Source organism: Mytilus galloprovincialis, chromosome 11 (assembly GCF_965363235.1).
Source record: "Mytilus galloprovincialis chromosome 11, xbMytGall1.hap1.1, whole genome shotgun sequence".
NCBI classification, from domain to species: domain Eukaryota; kingdom Metazoa; phylum Mollusca; class Bivalvia; order Mytilida; family Mytilidae; genus Mytilus; species Mytilus galloprovincialis.
Genome location: NC_134848.1, coordinates 4,931,689 through 4,944,051, shown reverse-complemented (window position 1 = coordinate 4,944,051; position 12,363 = coordinate 4,931,689). Strand labels below are relative to the sequence as shown.

At 31.1% G+C, this 12,363-nt stretch overlaps 1 protein-coding gene across 1 annotated transcript in view; it reads left to right on the top strand.

Moving 5' to 3' along the window:
- Positions 1–12,363, top strand: part of LOC143052016 (uncharacterized) — a 68,367-nt gene that overhangs the window by 29,552 nt on the left and 26,452 nt on the right. Inside the window, exons 7-8 of the mRNA XM_076224989.1 lie at positions 9,169–9,285; positions 11,774–11,890. Of these exons, the coding sequence (XP_076081104.1) occupies positions 9,169–9,285; positions 11,774–11,890 (234 nt within the window). The remainder of the gene's footprint in view (positions 1–9,168; positions 9,286–11,773; positions 11,891–12,363) is intronic.

The following is a 12,363-nucleotide window of genomic DNA, read 5'->3' as shown; positions in this document are numbered from 1 at the left end:
AAGTCAATAAAATTCTTACTTGTTCCCTTCACAAGGCATGTGACATCAATATCATTCTTACTTGTTCCCCTCACAAGGCATTTGAAGTCAATATCATTCTCACTTGTTCCCCTCACAAGGCATGTGACGTCAATATCATTCTTACTTGTTCCCCTCACAAGGCATGTGAAGTCAATATCATTTTTAGCTCACCTGTCCCGAAGGGACAAGTGAGCTTATGCCATCACTTGGCGTCCGTCGTCGTCCGTCGTCTGTCGTCTGTCGTCTGTCGTCCGTCGTCCGTCGTCTGTCGTCGTAAACTATTTCAAGAATCTTCTCCTCTGAAACTACTGGGCCAAATACTTTCAAACTTTAACTGAATGTTCCTTAGGGTATCTGATTTATAAATTGTATCTGAAGTTTTGATCTATCAACAAACATGGTCGCCATTGCTAAAAATAGAACATAGGGGTCAAATGCAGTTTTTGGCTTATAACTCAAAAACCAAAGCATTTAGAGCAAATCTGACATGGGGTAATATTGTTAATCAGGTCAAGATCTATCTGCCCTGAAATTTTCAGATGAATCAGACAACCCGTTGTTGGGTTGCTGCCCCTGAATTGGTAATTTTAAGGAAATTTTGCTGTTTTTGGTTATTATCTTGAATATTATTATAGATAGAGATAAACTGTAAACAGGAATAATGTTCAGCAAAGTAAGATTTACAAATAAGTCAACATGACGGAAATGGTCAGTTGACCCCTTTAGGAGTTATTGCCCTTTATAGTCAATTTTTAACCATTTTTCGTAAATCTTAGTAATCTTTTACAAAAATCTTCTCCTCTGAAACTACTGGGCAAAATACTTTCAAACTTCAACTGAATGTTCCTTCGGGTATCTAGTTTGTAAATTGTATCCGAAGTTATGATCTATCAACAAACATGGTCGCCATTGCTAAAAATAGAACATAGTGGTCAAATGCAGTTTTTGGCTTATAACTCAAAAACCAAAGCATTTAGAGCAAATCTGACCTGGGGCTATATTGTTTATCAGGTCAAGATCTATCTGCCCTGAAATTTTCAGATGAATCAGACAACCTGTTGTTGGGTTGCTGCCCCTGAATTGATAATTTTAAGGAAATTTTGCTGTTTTTGGTTATTATCTTGAATATTATTATAGATAGAGATAAACTGTAAACAGCAATAATGTTCAGCAAAGTAAGATTTACAAATAAGTCAAATGACGGAAATGGTCAGTTGACCCCTTTAGGAGTTATTGCCCTTTATAGTCAATTTTTAACCATTTTTCGTAAATCTTAAAAATCTTTTACAAAATTCTTCTCCTCTGAAACTACTGGGCCAAATACTTCCAAACTTTAACTGAATGTTCCTTAGGGTATTTAGTTTGTAAATTGTATCCGAAGTTATGATCTATCAACAAACATGGTCGCCATTGCTAAAAATAGAACATAGGGGTCAAATGCAGTTTTTGGCTTATAACTCAAAAACCAAAGCATTTAGAGCAAATCTGACCTGGGGTTATATTGTTTATCAGGTCAAGATCTACAATGTATCTGCCCTGAAATTTTCAGATGAATCAGACAACCTGTTGTTGGGTTGCTGCCCCTGAATTGATAATTTTAAGGAAATTTTGCTGTTTTTGTTTATTATCTTGAATATAATTATAGATAGAAATAAACTGTAAACAGCAATGATGTTCAGCAAAGTAAGATCTTCAATTAAGTCAATTTGACCAAAATTGTCAATTGACACCTTAAGGAGTTATTGCCCTTTAAGGACTTTTTTTCGCAATTTGTTCATCATGTTGACTTACTTTAAAAAATCTTCTCCTTTGAAACTGCTGTATCAATTTCAGCCAAACTTAGGCTAAATGAGTTTCAGAGTATTTAGTATAAATTTTATATTTTATTTCCTTGTATGTCAAGAAACATAACTACTATGGCTAAAATAGAACATAGGAGAAAATGATTATTTTTTTTTGGCTTTTGAAGAAAATAGGACGATCCAAAAAACATTTAAATAAATTGAAAAGCCAAAATAATCATTGATAAGAGATTTAACCAAAAGAATTAAGGTGAGCGATTCAGGCTCTTGAGAGCCTCTTGTTGCTAGTTCCCCTCCCAAGGGATGTGACGTCAATATCATTCTTACTTGTTCCCCTCACAAGTCAACTGACATCAACATCAATCTTACTTGTTGCTGTCACAAGGCATGTGAAGTCAATATCAGTCTTACTTGTTCCCCTCAAAAGGCATGTGATATCAGTATCATTGTATTTTAATCCCCTCACAAGGCATGTGACGTCAATATCTTTCTTACTTTTTCCACTCACAAGTCATGTGACATCAATATCATTCTTACTTGTTCCCCTCACAAGTCATGTGACTTTGTATCATTCTTACTTGTTCCTCTCACAAGGCATGTGACGTCAATATAATTCTTAGTTGTTTCTCTCACAAGGCATGTGACGTCAATATCATTCTTACTTCTTCCCCTCACAAGTCATGTGAAGTCAATATAATTCTGTTCCCCTCACAAGGCATGTGACGTCAATGTCATTCTTACTTGTTCCCCTCACAAGGCATGTGAAATCAGTATCATTCTTACTTGCTCCCCTCACAAGGCATAAAAATGACATCAATATCATTCTTACTTGTTTCTCTTACAAGGCATGTGACGTCAATATCATTCTTACTTGTTCCCCTCACAAGGCATATGACATCAATATCATTCTTACTTGTTGCTGTCACAAGGCATGTGACGTCAATATCATTCTTACTTGTTTCTCTCACAAGGCATGTGACGTCAATATCATTCTTAATTGTTCCCCTCACAAGGCATGTGACGTCAATATGATTCTTACTTGTTCATCAAACAAGGCATGTGACATCAATATCATTCCTACTTGTTTCTCACACAAGGCATGTGACATCAATATCATTCTTACGTGTTCCCCTCCCAAGGCATGTGGCGTCAATATCATTCTTACTTGTTCCTTCTTAAGACATGCGACAGCAATATCATTTTTAGCTCACCTTTCCTAAAAGGAAATGTGAGGTTTTCTCATCACTTGGCGTCCGTCGTCGTCGTCTGTCGTCGTTAACAATTTTTCAAAGATCTTCTCCTCTGAAACTACTGAATGGATTTGGATGAAACTTAGCATGATTGTTACTTAGATTATCCTGCACAAAGTTTGTGCTTCGATTTTTGATCCGTCAAAAAACTTGGCCGCCGTTACTTAAAATAGAACATAGGGGTTATATGCAGTTTTTGGCTTATATCTCAAAAACGAAAGCATTTAGAGCAAATCTGACATGGGAAAAATGGTCATTAGGTCAAGATCTATCAGCCCTGAAATTGTCAGATGAACCAAACAACCCATTGTTGAGTTGCTGCCACTTAATTGGTAATTTTAAGGAAATTTTGCAGTTTTTGGTCATTATCTTGAATATTATTATAGATAAAGATAAACTGTAAACAGCAAAAATGATCAGCAAAGTAAGAACTACAAATAAGTTAATCTGACCAAAATTGTCAATTGACCCCTTCAGGGGTTATTGTCCTTTAATGACAATTTTTCACAATTTGTTCATCATATTTGCTAACTTTGCTAACTTCTCCTCATTTGAAGTCAATATCATTCTTACTTGTTGCTGTCACAAGGCATGTGAAGTCAATTTCATTCTTACTTGTTCCCCTCACAAGTCATGTGACGTCAATATCATTCTTACTTGTTCCTCTTACAAGGCATGTGAAGTCAATATCACTCTTACTTATTCCCCTCACAAGTCATGTGACGTCAATATCATTCTTACTTGTTCTCCTCACACGACATGTGCATCAATATCATTCTTACTTGTTCCCCTCACAAGGCATGTGACATCAATATCATTCTTACTTGTTGCTGTCACAAGGCATGTGAAGTCAATATCATTCTTACTTGTTCGCCTCACAAGGCATGCAGGGATGATTCCAGGTGTTTTCAAATGGGTCCCTTGAACATCAAATTAGGAATATTTTATCCCAATTGGGAATTTTTTATGCATAAAATCTAAGACGAATTCATATGATTTTAAAGTAAAAACGGAAAATGTATATTAAGTTTAACCTCTACACTGATTTAAGAAGTTGTAACATTTTGAATAATTATGGATGGGCTACTGATTATGATATATATGATTCTGATCTCATAGGTATGATCACCAGATTACTTGAAAGTTATTGGATTGAGACCAGGGAAATGAATATCATTGCACATGATGCACTAGTCCAAATAATTATGACGTCTTGAAAGGCTATTATATTTTTTTTCTTTGACGCATTACTTCGAAGTAACCTAGGCATATTACATATACATAAACATATATACCAGCAAACATAAAACTATGGCAAGCCGTTTTACTATTTAATCGAATGTCAAGATATCTCATGTAATATATAAGATATCTCATTTAATATGTAAGATATCTTCTATAGTTTCATTTACATAAGATGTCTTATATTATATGAGATATCTTATATATTATATAAAATATTTCATAAGTTTATTAGAGATCTCAAAAAGTATACGAGATATCTTATAAATATCTTTTATAATTTACAAGATATCTTATATAGCTGATAAGACATCTCATATAGTTTCTATGATATCTTATATAGTTTATGGGATATCTTATAAAGAAAATTATATAAGATATCTTATAAACTATATATTTTATAATATATCTTATATACTTGATAAGATATCTCCTAAAGTTATTAAGATATCTTATGAATATATTTCAGATTAGATATCTTATAATATAGTTTATAAGATATTTTTAAGATATCTTATCAAGTTTATAAGATAGTTTATAAGATATCTTATATAGTTTATAAGATAGCTGTTAAAATATCTTTAAGATATCTTATATAGTTTATGGGATATCTAATAAAGAAAATTATATAAGAAATCTTATAAACTATATATTTTACAAGAAATCTTATATACTTTATAAGAGATCTCCTAAAGTTTTAAAGATCTCTTATGAATATATTTCAGATTAGATATCTTATATAGTTTATAAGATATCTTTAAGAGTTTCTAAGATATCTTAAAGATATCTTATATAGTTTATGGAATATCTTACAAAGAAATTTATATAAGATATCATATAAACTTTATATTTTATAAGATATCTCATATACTTTTAAAGATATCTCCTCAAGTTATTAAGATATCTTATGAATATCTTTCATATAAGATATCTTATAAACAATACATATAATGTATAAAATATCTTATATAGTTAATAAGATATCTCATATAGTTTATAAGATATCTTATATAATCTATAAGATATGATGTATAAATTATTAGATATCTCTAATATTTTATGAAATTATTTAAAAAATTGTAAATTTCATAAACTTTATAAGATATCTTATATATTCTGTAAGATATTTCATATAATATCTTATAAACTATACAAGATATCTTATAAAGTGTATAAGATATCTTATAAAGTGTATAAGATATCTTATAAAGTGTATAAGATATCTTGAAATTAAATTAAATAGCAAAATGGCTTGCCATATAAACCAATGAAAAAAAATCATCCATTTGGCATTTTTTCAACAGGTCATCTTTATAAATGTACCTTGATTAAAATGGATATCAAATTGAACTGGTTCATTGTCGTATTCAGAAAGACAATTACAAAAGTTTATATACTTAATAGATAAGATATTTAAAGCAATTGACCAGTGAACCTTAAAATTATTTGGAAAAATTGTAGATTTCATAAATAAATAAAAGAATATTTGAAATTAACTTAAGCGATTTATGCATGCGCCGGAAAGTAATTCTCAAAAGGTTGATGGTATTCTAAAGAAGAAGAAAGGATCATTTTCATAACTTTTGAAACAGTTCCATATTAAATGGTGACATATCGTATTTCATGAATGGTCTAATCATCAACATTATTTAAAAACGCTCAAACTTTTGTCTTTTGATGAATAGAGCAAAATATAAATTAATTTATTTTTATCAAATTATATAACCATGCAGCTCTTCTGGGCGATCTGCTTTTACGAGATCGGCGCGTATTAAAATGGATTCATCAATATTATATCAAAATTTGAATTTGCTCTTAGCCGAGGTCTGCTTTCACACCAATTTTGACATGTTTTTGATCAACCTGCTGGGCGATCTACTTTTACGAGATCAAATAATCCTATAAAATTTTAATCAATTGAATCCGGTTGCTAAAATTGTTTACCACATGTTGACATAATCATAGATATCTATGACATAATCAAATCATCCACTAAAGTCAAAATATAGGACACTGAATAAACATCTATACTTTGCCTATATTTTTCAACCTATAACGAATAAAGTCCTAAACTTTTCCGGATATACCGATTTTTATTTCATTTTCATGAATTGGGAATTCATATTCACAAATAATTTTTTAGGGCCGCTGGCCGATTTTAGGGCCGCCCAGCGGCCCTAAACTATATAGTGGAATCATCCCTGGCATGTGACGTCAAAAGCATTCTTACTTGTTCCCCTCACAAGGCATGTAACGTTAATATCATTTGTACTTGTTTCTCTCACAAGGCATGTGACGTCAATATCATTCTTACTTGTTCCCCTCACAAGTCATGTGAAGTCAATATCATTCTTACTTGTTCCCCTCAAAAGGCATGTGACGTCAATATCATTCTTACTTGTTGCTGTCACAAGGCATGTGACATCAATATCATTCTTACTTGTTCCTCTCACAAGGCATGTGACATCAAAATCATTCTTACTTGTTCCCCTCATAAGGCATGTGACGTCAATATCATTCTAACTTGTTCCTCTTACATAGCATGTGACGTCAATATCATTCTTACTTGTTCCCCTCACAAGGCATGTGACATCAATATCATTCTTACTTGTCCCCCTCACAAGTCATGTGAAGTCAATATAATTGTGTTCCCCTCACAAGGCATGTGACGTCAATATCATTCTTACTTGTTCCTTCTTAAGACATGTGACATCAATATCATTTTTATACGTCGTCGTCGTCGTCCGAATGCTTTTAGTTTTCGCACTCTAACTTTAGTAAAAGTGAATAATAGAAATCTATGAAATTTTAACACAAGGTTTATGACCACAAAAGGAAGGTTGGGATTGATTTTGGGAGTTTTGGTCCCAATATTTTAGGAATTAGGGGCCAGAAAGGGCCCAAATAAGCATTTTCTTGGTTTTCGCACTATAACTTTAGTTTAAGTAAATAGAAATCTATGAAAGTTGGACACAAGGTTTATGACCACAAAAGGAAGGTTGGGATTGATTTTGGGAGTTTTGTTTCCAACAGTTTAGGAATTAGGGGCCAAAAAAGGGCCCAAATAAGCATTATTCTTGGTTTTCGCACAATAACTTTAGTATAAGTAAATAGAAATCAATGAAATTTAAACACAAGGTTTATCACCACAAAAGAAAGGTTGGAATTGATTTTGGGAGTTGAGGTCCCAACTGTTTAGTAATAAGGGGCCAAAAAGGGGCACAAATAAGCATTATTCTTGGTTTTCGCACCATAACTTTAGTATATGTAAATAGAAATCTATGAAATTTAAACACAAGGTTTATGACCATAAAAGGAAGGTTGGGATTGATTTGGGGAGTTTTGGTCCCAACAGTTTAGGAATAAGGGGCCCAAAGGGTCCAAAATTAAATTTAGTTTGATTTTAACAATAATTGAATCCTTGGGGTTCTTTGATATGCTGAATCTAAAAATGTACTTAGATTTTTGATTATTGGCCCAGTTTTCAAGTTGGTCCAAATCGGGTCCAAAATTAAACTTTTGTTTGATTTCATAAAAAAATGAATAATTGGGGTTCTTCGATATGCCAAATCTAACTGTGTATGTAGATTCTTAATTTTTGGTCCCGTTTTCAAATTGGTCTACATTAAAGTCCAAAGGGTCCAAAATTAAACTAAGTTTGATTTTAACAAAAATTGAATTCTTCGGCTTTTTTGATATGCTGAATCTAAACATGTAGTTCGATTTTTTATTATGGGCCCAGTTTTCAAGTTGGTTCAAATCAGGATCCAAAATTATTATATTAAGTATTGTGCAAAAGCAAGAAATTTTCAATTGCACAGTATTCATCAATAGCAAGGAATCTTCAATTGCACAGTATTGTGCAATAGCAAGAAATTTTCAATTGCACAGTATTGCACAATAGCAAGAAGTCTTCAATTGCACAGTATTGTGCATAGCAAATATTTTCAATTGCACAGTATTGCGCAATAGCAAGAAATATCTAATTGCACAATATTGTATAGCAAGAAATTTTCAATTGGAGTTATCTTTCTTTGTCCAGAATAGTAGTTGAATCCACTAATATCATTGTTTTATACAATATACAATGTATATTCACTTTTAACTATTTTGATCTGAGCGTCACTGATGAGTCTTATGTAGACGAAACGCGCGTCTGGCGTATAAAATTATAATCCTGGTACTTTTGATAACTAATTACTACCAACTCATAAATTAAAACAATCTTTACCAGTCACTGTGTATCATTATTGCTATCTTTATATTATATAATGCATCTGAGTTACCAAATTTACTGATTAATATATGATACCGCCATGTTATTTTTCTTATAAAGTACAAATACGTCCAGTGATGATTGATGTAGCAAAACATTTTGTTATACAAACCATCCTGAAATATCAAGACTAAATATTTGAAATGAAAGTTCGGTATTTTGTATAAAAAAGAGGAAATCATGGCACTCTGAATTAAAGCTGACAAAATATTGTAGTCATTGAGTTATATTTGAGCACAGACACGAAATTTGACACACTTACAGATTAACATATCACCAGACTCAAACATCAACACAATGACATATTGAAATACTGACAGGACTATAGAACGATAATGTGTTGTCATCTGCGAAGTTATACAATGAGGTCTGCTTAATAAAATAGAAAATGTCGTTTATAAAAAAAAGTTAAACTTAGTATGTTGCCAACTTTCTTTTAACGAGTGGAGAACATCCCTAACTTGTCAAATGTATATTACTACACTGAGAAGTCCTTATGGAAGAACCTTTAAGTCTAGTATGACACTTAAACGTAGAACAAATCTGATGGTAATATATTTCTCACTTCATTAATTAGACAGGCAAGATCCAATGAAACCTCAGATGGCTAAACAAAGTGGTACCCCTGATATTAAGTCAGCATTGTTGAAAAACAAGAACAAATCTGAAATAGAACAGACTAGTCAGTTAAAAGGTATAATATTGTGTATCTGCTAGACGTTATTGTGTATAAAAGAGGAATGCACAGTGTTGGTTGATGCTGGCCAGGGATGGGCACGATTACTGACAAATGTAATCGATTAATAATCGATTACATGAAGGATTTTTGTGCAATCGATTAATAATCGATTACTCAAATATTAGTGTGTAATCGATTACAATCGATTACTTTATCAAAAGTAATTACATTACTTTTCGATTACTGTCAATTACATACATCAACATTTCAGCAAAAAATAACATGAGTAAAACACAATTATATTGCTCAACATTTGTATAGAAGAAATTAAGATCTTTACAAAATGCATCATTCAAAGCATTGTTTCTAAATTATAAGTTAATAGCTGCTTTCTGATCAAATCTCTTGATGAAGATTAGAAATATTTAAAAAATCTTGAAATTTTGACTTTCAACATAAATGTAAGATGTCTGACATAGCATTGCAATAATCACTTTATTCATAACTTATTGTTTTTCAAAAATTTAGCTTTCTTACTGACTTGCGTTAGCTTTTTTGTTTTTACTCTTTATAAAAAAAAATATTTTAGCATAGTTAATCATAATGTTTAAGGAAATATAAAAAAGTAGAATAATTAATTAGTTCAGCTTATTTTTAAGATCAAAATTTATTTTTATAATGACATGCATGATTTAAACCTTTTGTTTGGATAACCACCCTAATTACAGATTATTTAACTGCCACTGGAGTACAATTTATAACCTGCGGCTAAATATTGTAAATTTCCTTCTTAATTAGACATAAGATAATTGAAATAAAAACAAAGTATGGTTGTTATTGATTAGAAGATTTTGATCATCTCATTAGTAAAGGCAAGAAGAAATTTGTAACTTCTTCAATCAAATTATACACAAAATATATTCTAGTGTCAAAGGGATACATTTATCTATTTCTAAAAAGAATTGCTATGCATTGCCTTTGGTTCATTGTTAAAAGGATTTTTTGCTCTTTTTTAATTTAATTTATATTCATGTATATCATAACATTTAAAAAAACCAGCTGTTTATCTATTCTAAGCTTTAATTTCAACTCTTAATGAACATGATGTTTTCAGGAAATATAATACAAATAAGCTTACTAGTTTTAAAAATGTAGTACAGAACTTAATGAAAGACAGACACATTACTTATTTAAGATCTATTTTATTATTTCAAATCTATTTTCTTATTTAAATTTTAAAGCTCTTGAATTATTGACAAGCACATACATCTATTTGTTTCAAAGGCTAGATATGAAGTTAATTTAGGTGGGGGATCTGGTTACTTATAATGCAACTTGAGACAATAGATAGAAATAGGGCAGTTGATTAACTCTCAAGTATTGTTGATGCATAATTTTACAAAGTGATAACATACATATTTTCCTCTGAAATAGGTTATTTTTCATCAAACTATTTTACTAAAGTAATCGAAATGTAAACGAAAAGTAATCGATGATTACATCCAAAGTTTTGCTGTAATTGATTAAATTACGATTACATGTAATCGAAAATGTCCTCGATTACAGATTACTGTTGATTACTTCAAAAAATGTAATCAATTACAATCGATTACCATTACAGATTACGATTACCCCATCCCTGATGCTGGCCAATATTTTTGACGGTCCTGAGATTTTTATTTTTTGTTGCAATGACCGTTCATTATTTTGAATAAAAAGAGGAAATGTTGACAATCTTAATAAATGTCGACAACCCTTTTAAGTGATTGTGCATCAATATTGCTGTTATTTACATAATAAAATCCATCAAGAGTTACAAAATTTGCTAATTTATGATACATGTACCGCCATATAATTTTCATTAAAAAGTACAAATATGGACAGGGTTGATTTTTTTTACACAAACTATCTTGAGTTAACAAAACTACTAATTTTAAATGGCAGTTCAGTATTATGTATAAAAGAAGAAATGTTGGCACCCTTAATTCAAGCCGATAAAAGTTGAAGTCACTGTGTATCATTATTGCTATCTTTATATTATATAATGCATCTGAGTTACCAAATTTACTGATTTATATGTTTTTATGCTGTTTTGTTGTATGTTTGTTTCTAATTACACTAATTCAACATTAAATATACATGTGATTGTAGTTATATTTGAGCACAGACAAGACATTTGACACACTTACAGATTAACATATCACCAGACTCAAACATCAACACAATGACATATTGAAATACTGACAGGACTATAGAACGATAATGTGTTGTCATCTGCGAAGTTATACAATGAGGTCTGCCTAATAAAATAGAAAATGTCGTTTATAAAAAAAGTTAAACTTAGTATGTTGGCAACTTTCTTTTAACGAGTGGAGAACATCCCTAACTTGTCAAATGTATATTACTACACTGAGAAGTCCTTATGGAAGAATCTTTAAGTCTAGTATGACACTTAAACGTAGAACAAATCTGATGGTAATATATTTCTCACTTCATTAATTAGACAGGCAAGATCCAATGAAACCTCAGATGGCTAAACAAAGTGGTACCCCTGATATTAAGTCAGCATTGTTGAAAAACAAGAACAAATCTGAAATAGAACAGACTTGTCAGTTAAAAGGTATAATATTGTGTATCTGCTAGACCTTATTGTGTATAAAAGAGGAATGCACAGTGTTGGTTGATGCTGGCCAGGGATGGGCACGATTACTGACAAATGTAATCGATTAATAATCGATTACATGAAGGATTTTTGTGCAATCGATTAATAATCGATTACTCAAATATTAGTATGTAATCGATTACAATCGATTACTTTATCAAAAGTAATTACATTACTTTTCGATTACTGTCAATTACATACATCAACATTTCAACAAAAAATAACATGAGTAAAACACAATTATATTGCTCAACATTTGTATAGAAGAAATTATGATCTTTACAAAATGCATCATTCAAAGCATTGTTTCTAAATTATAGGTTAATAGCTGCTTTCTGATCAAATCTCTTGATGAAGATTAGAAATATTTAAAAAATCTTGAAATTTTGACTTTCAACATAAATGTAAGATGTCTGACATAGCATTGCAAT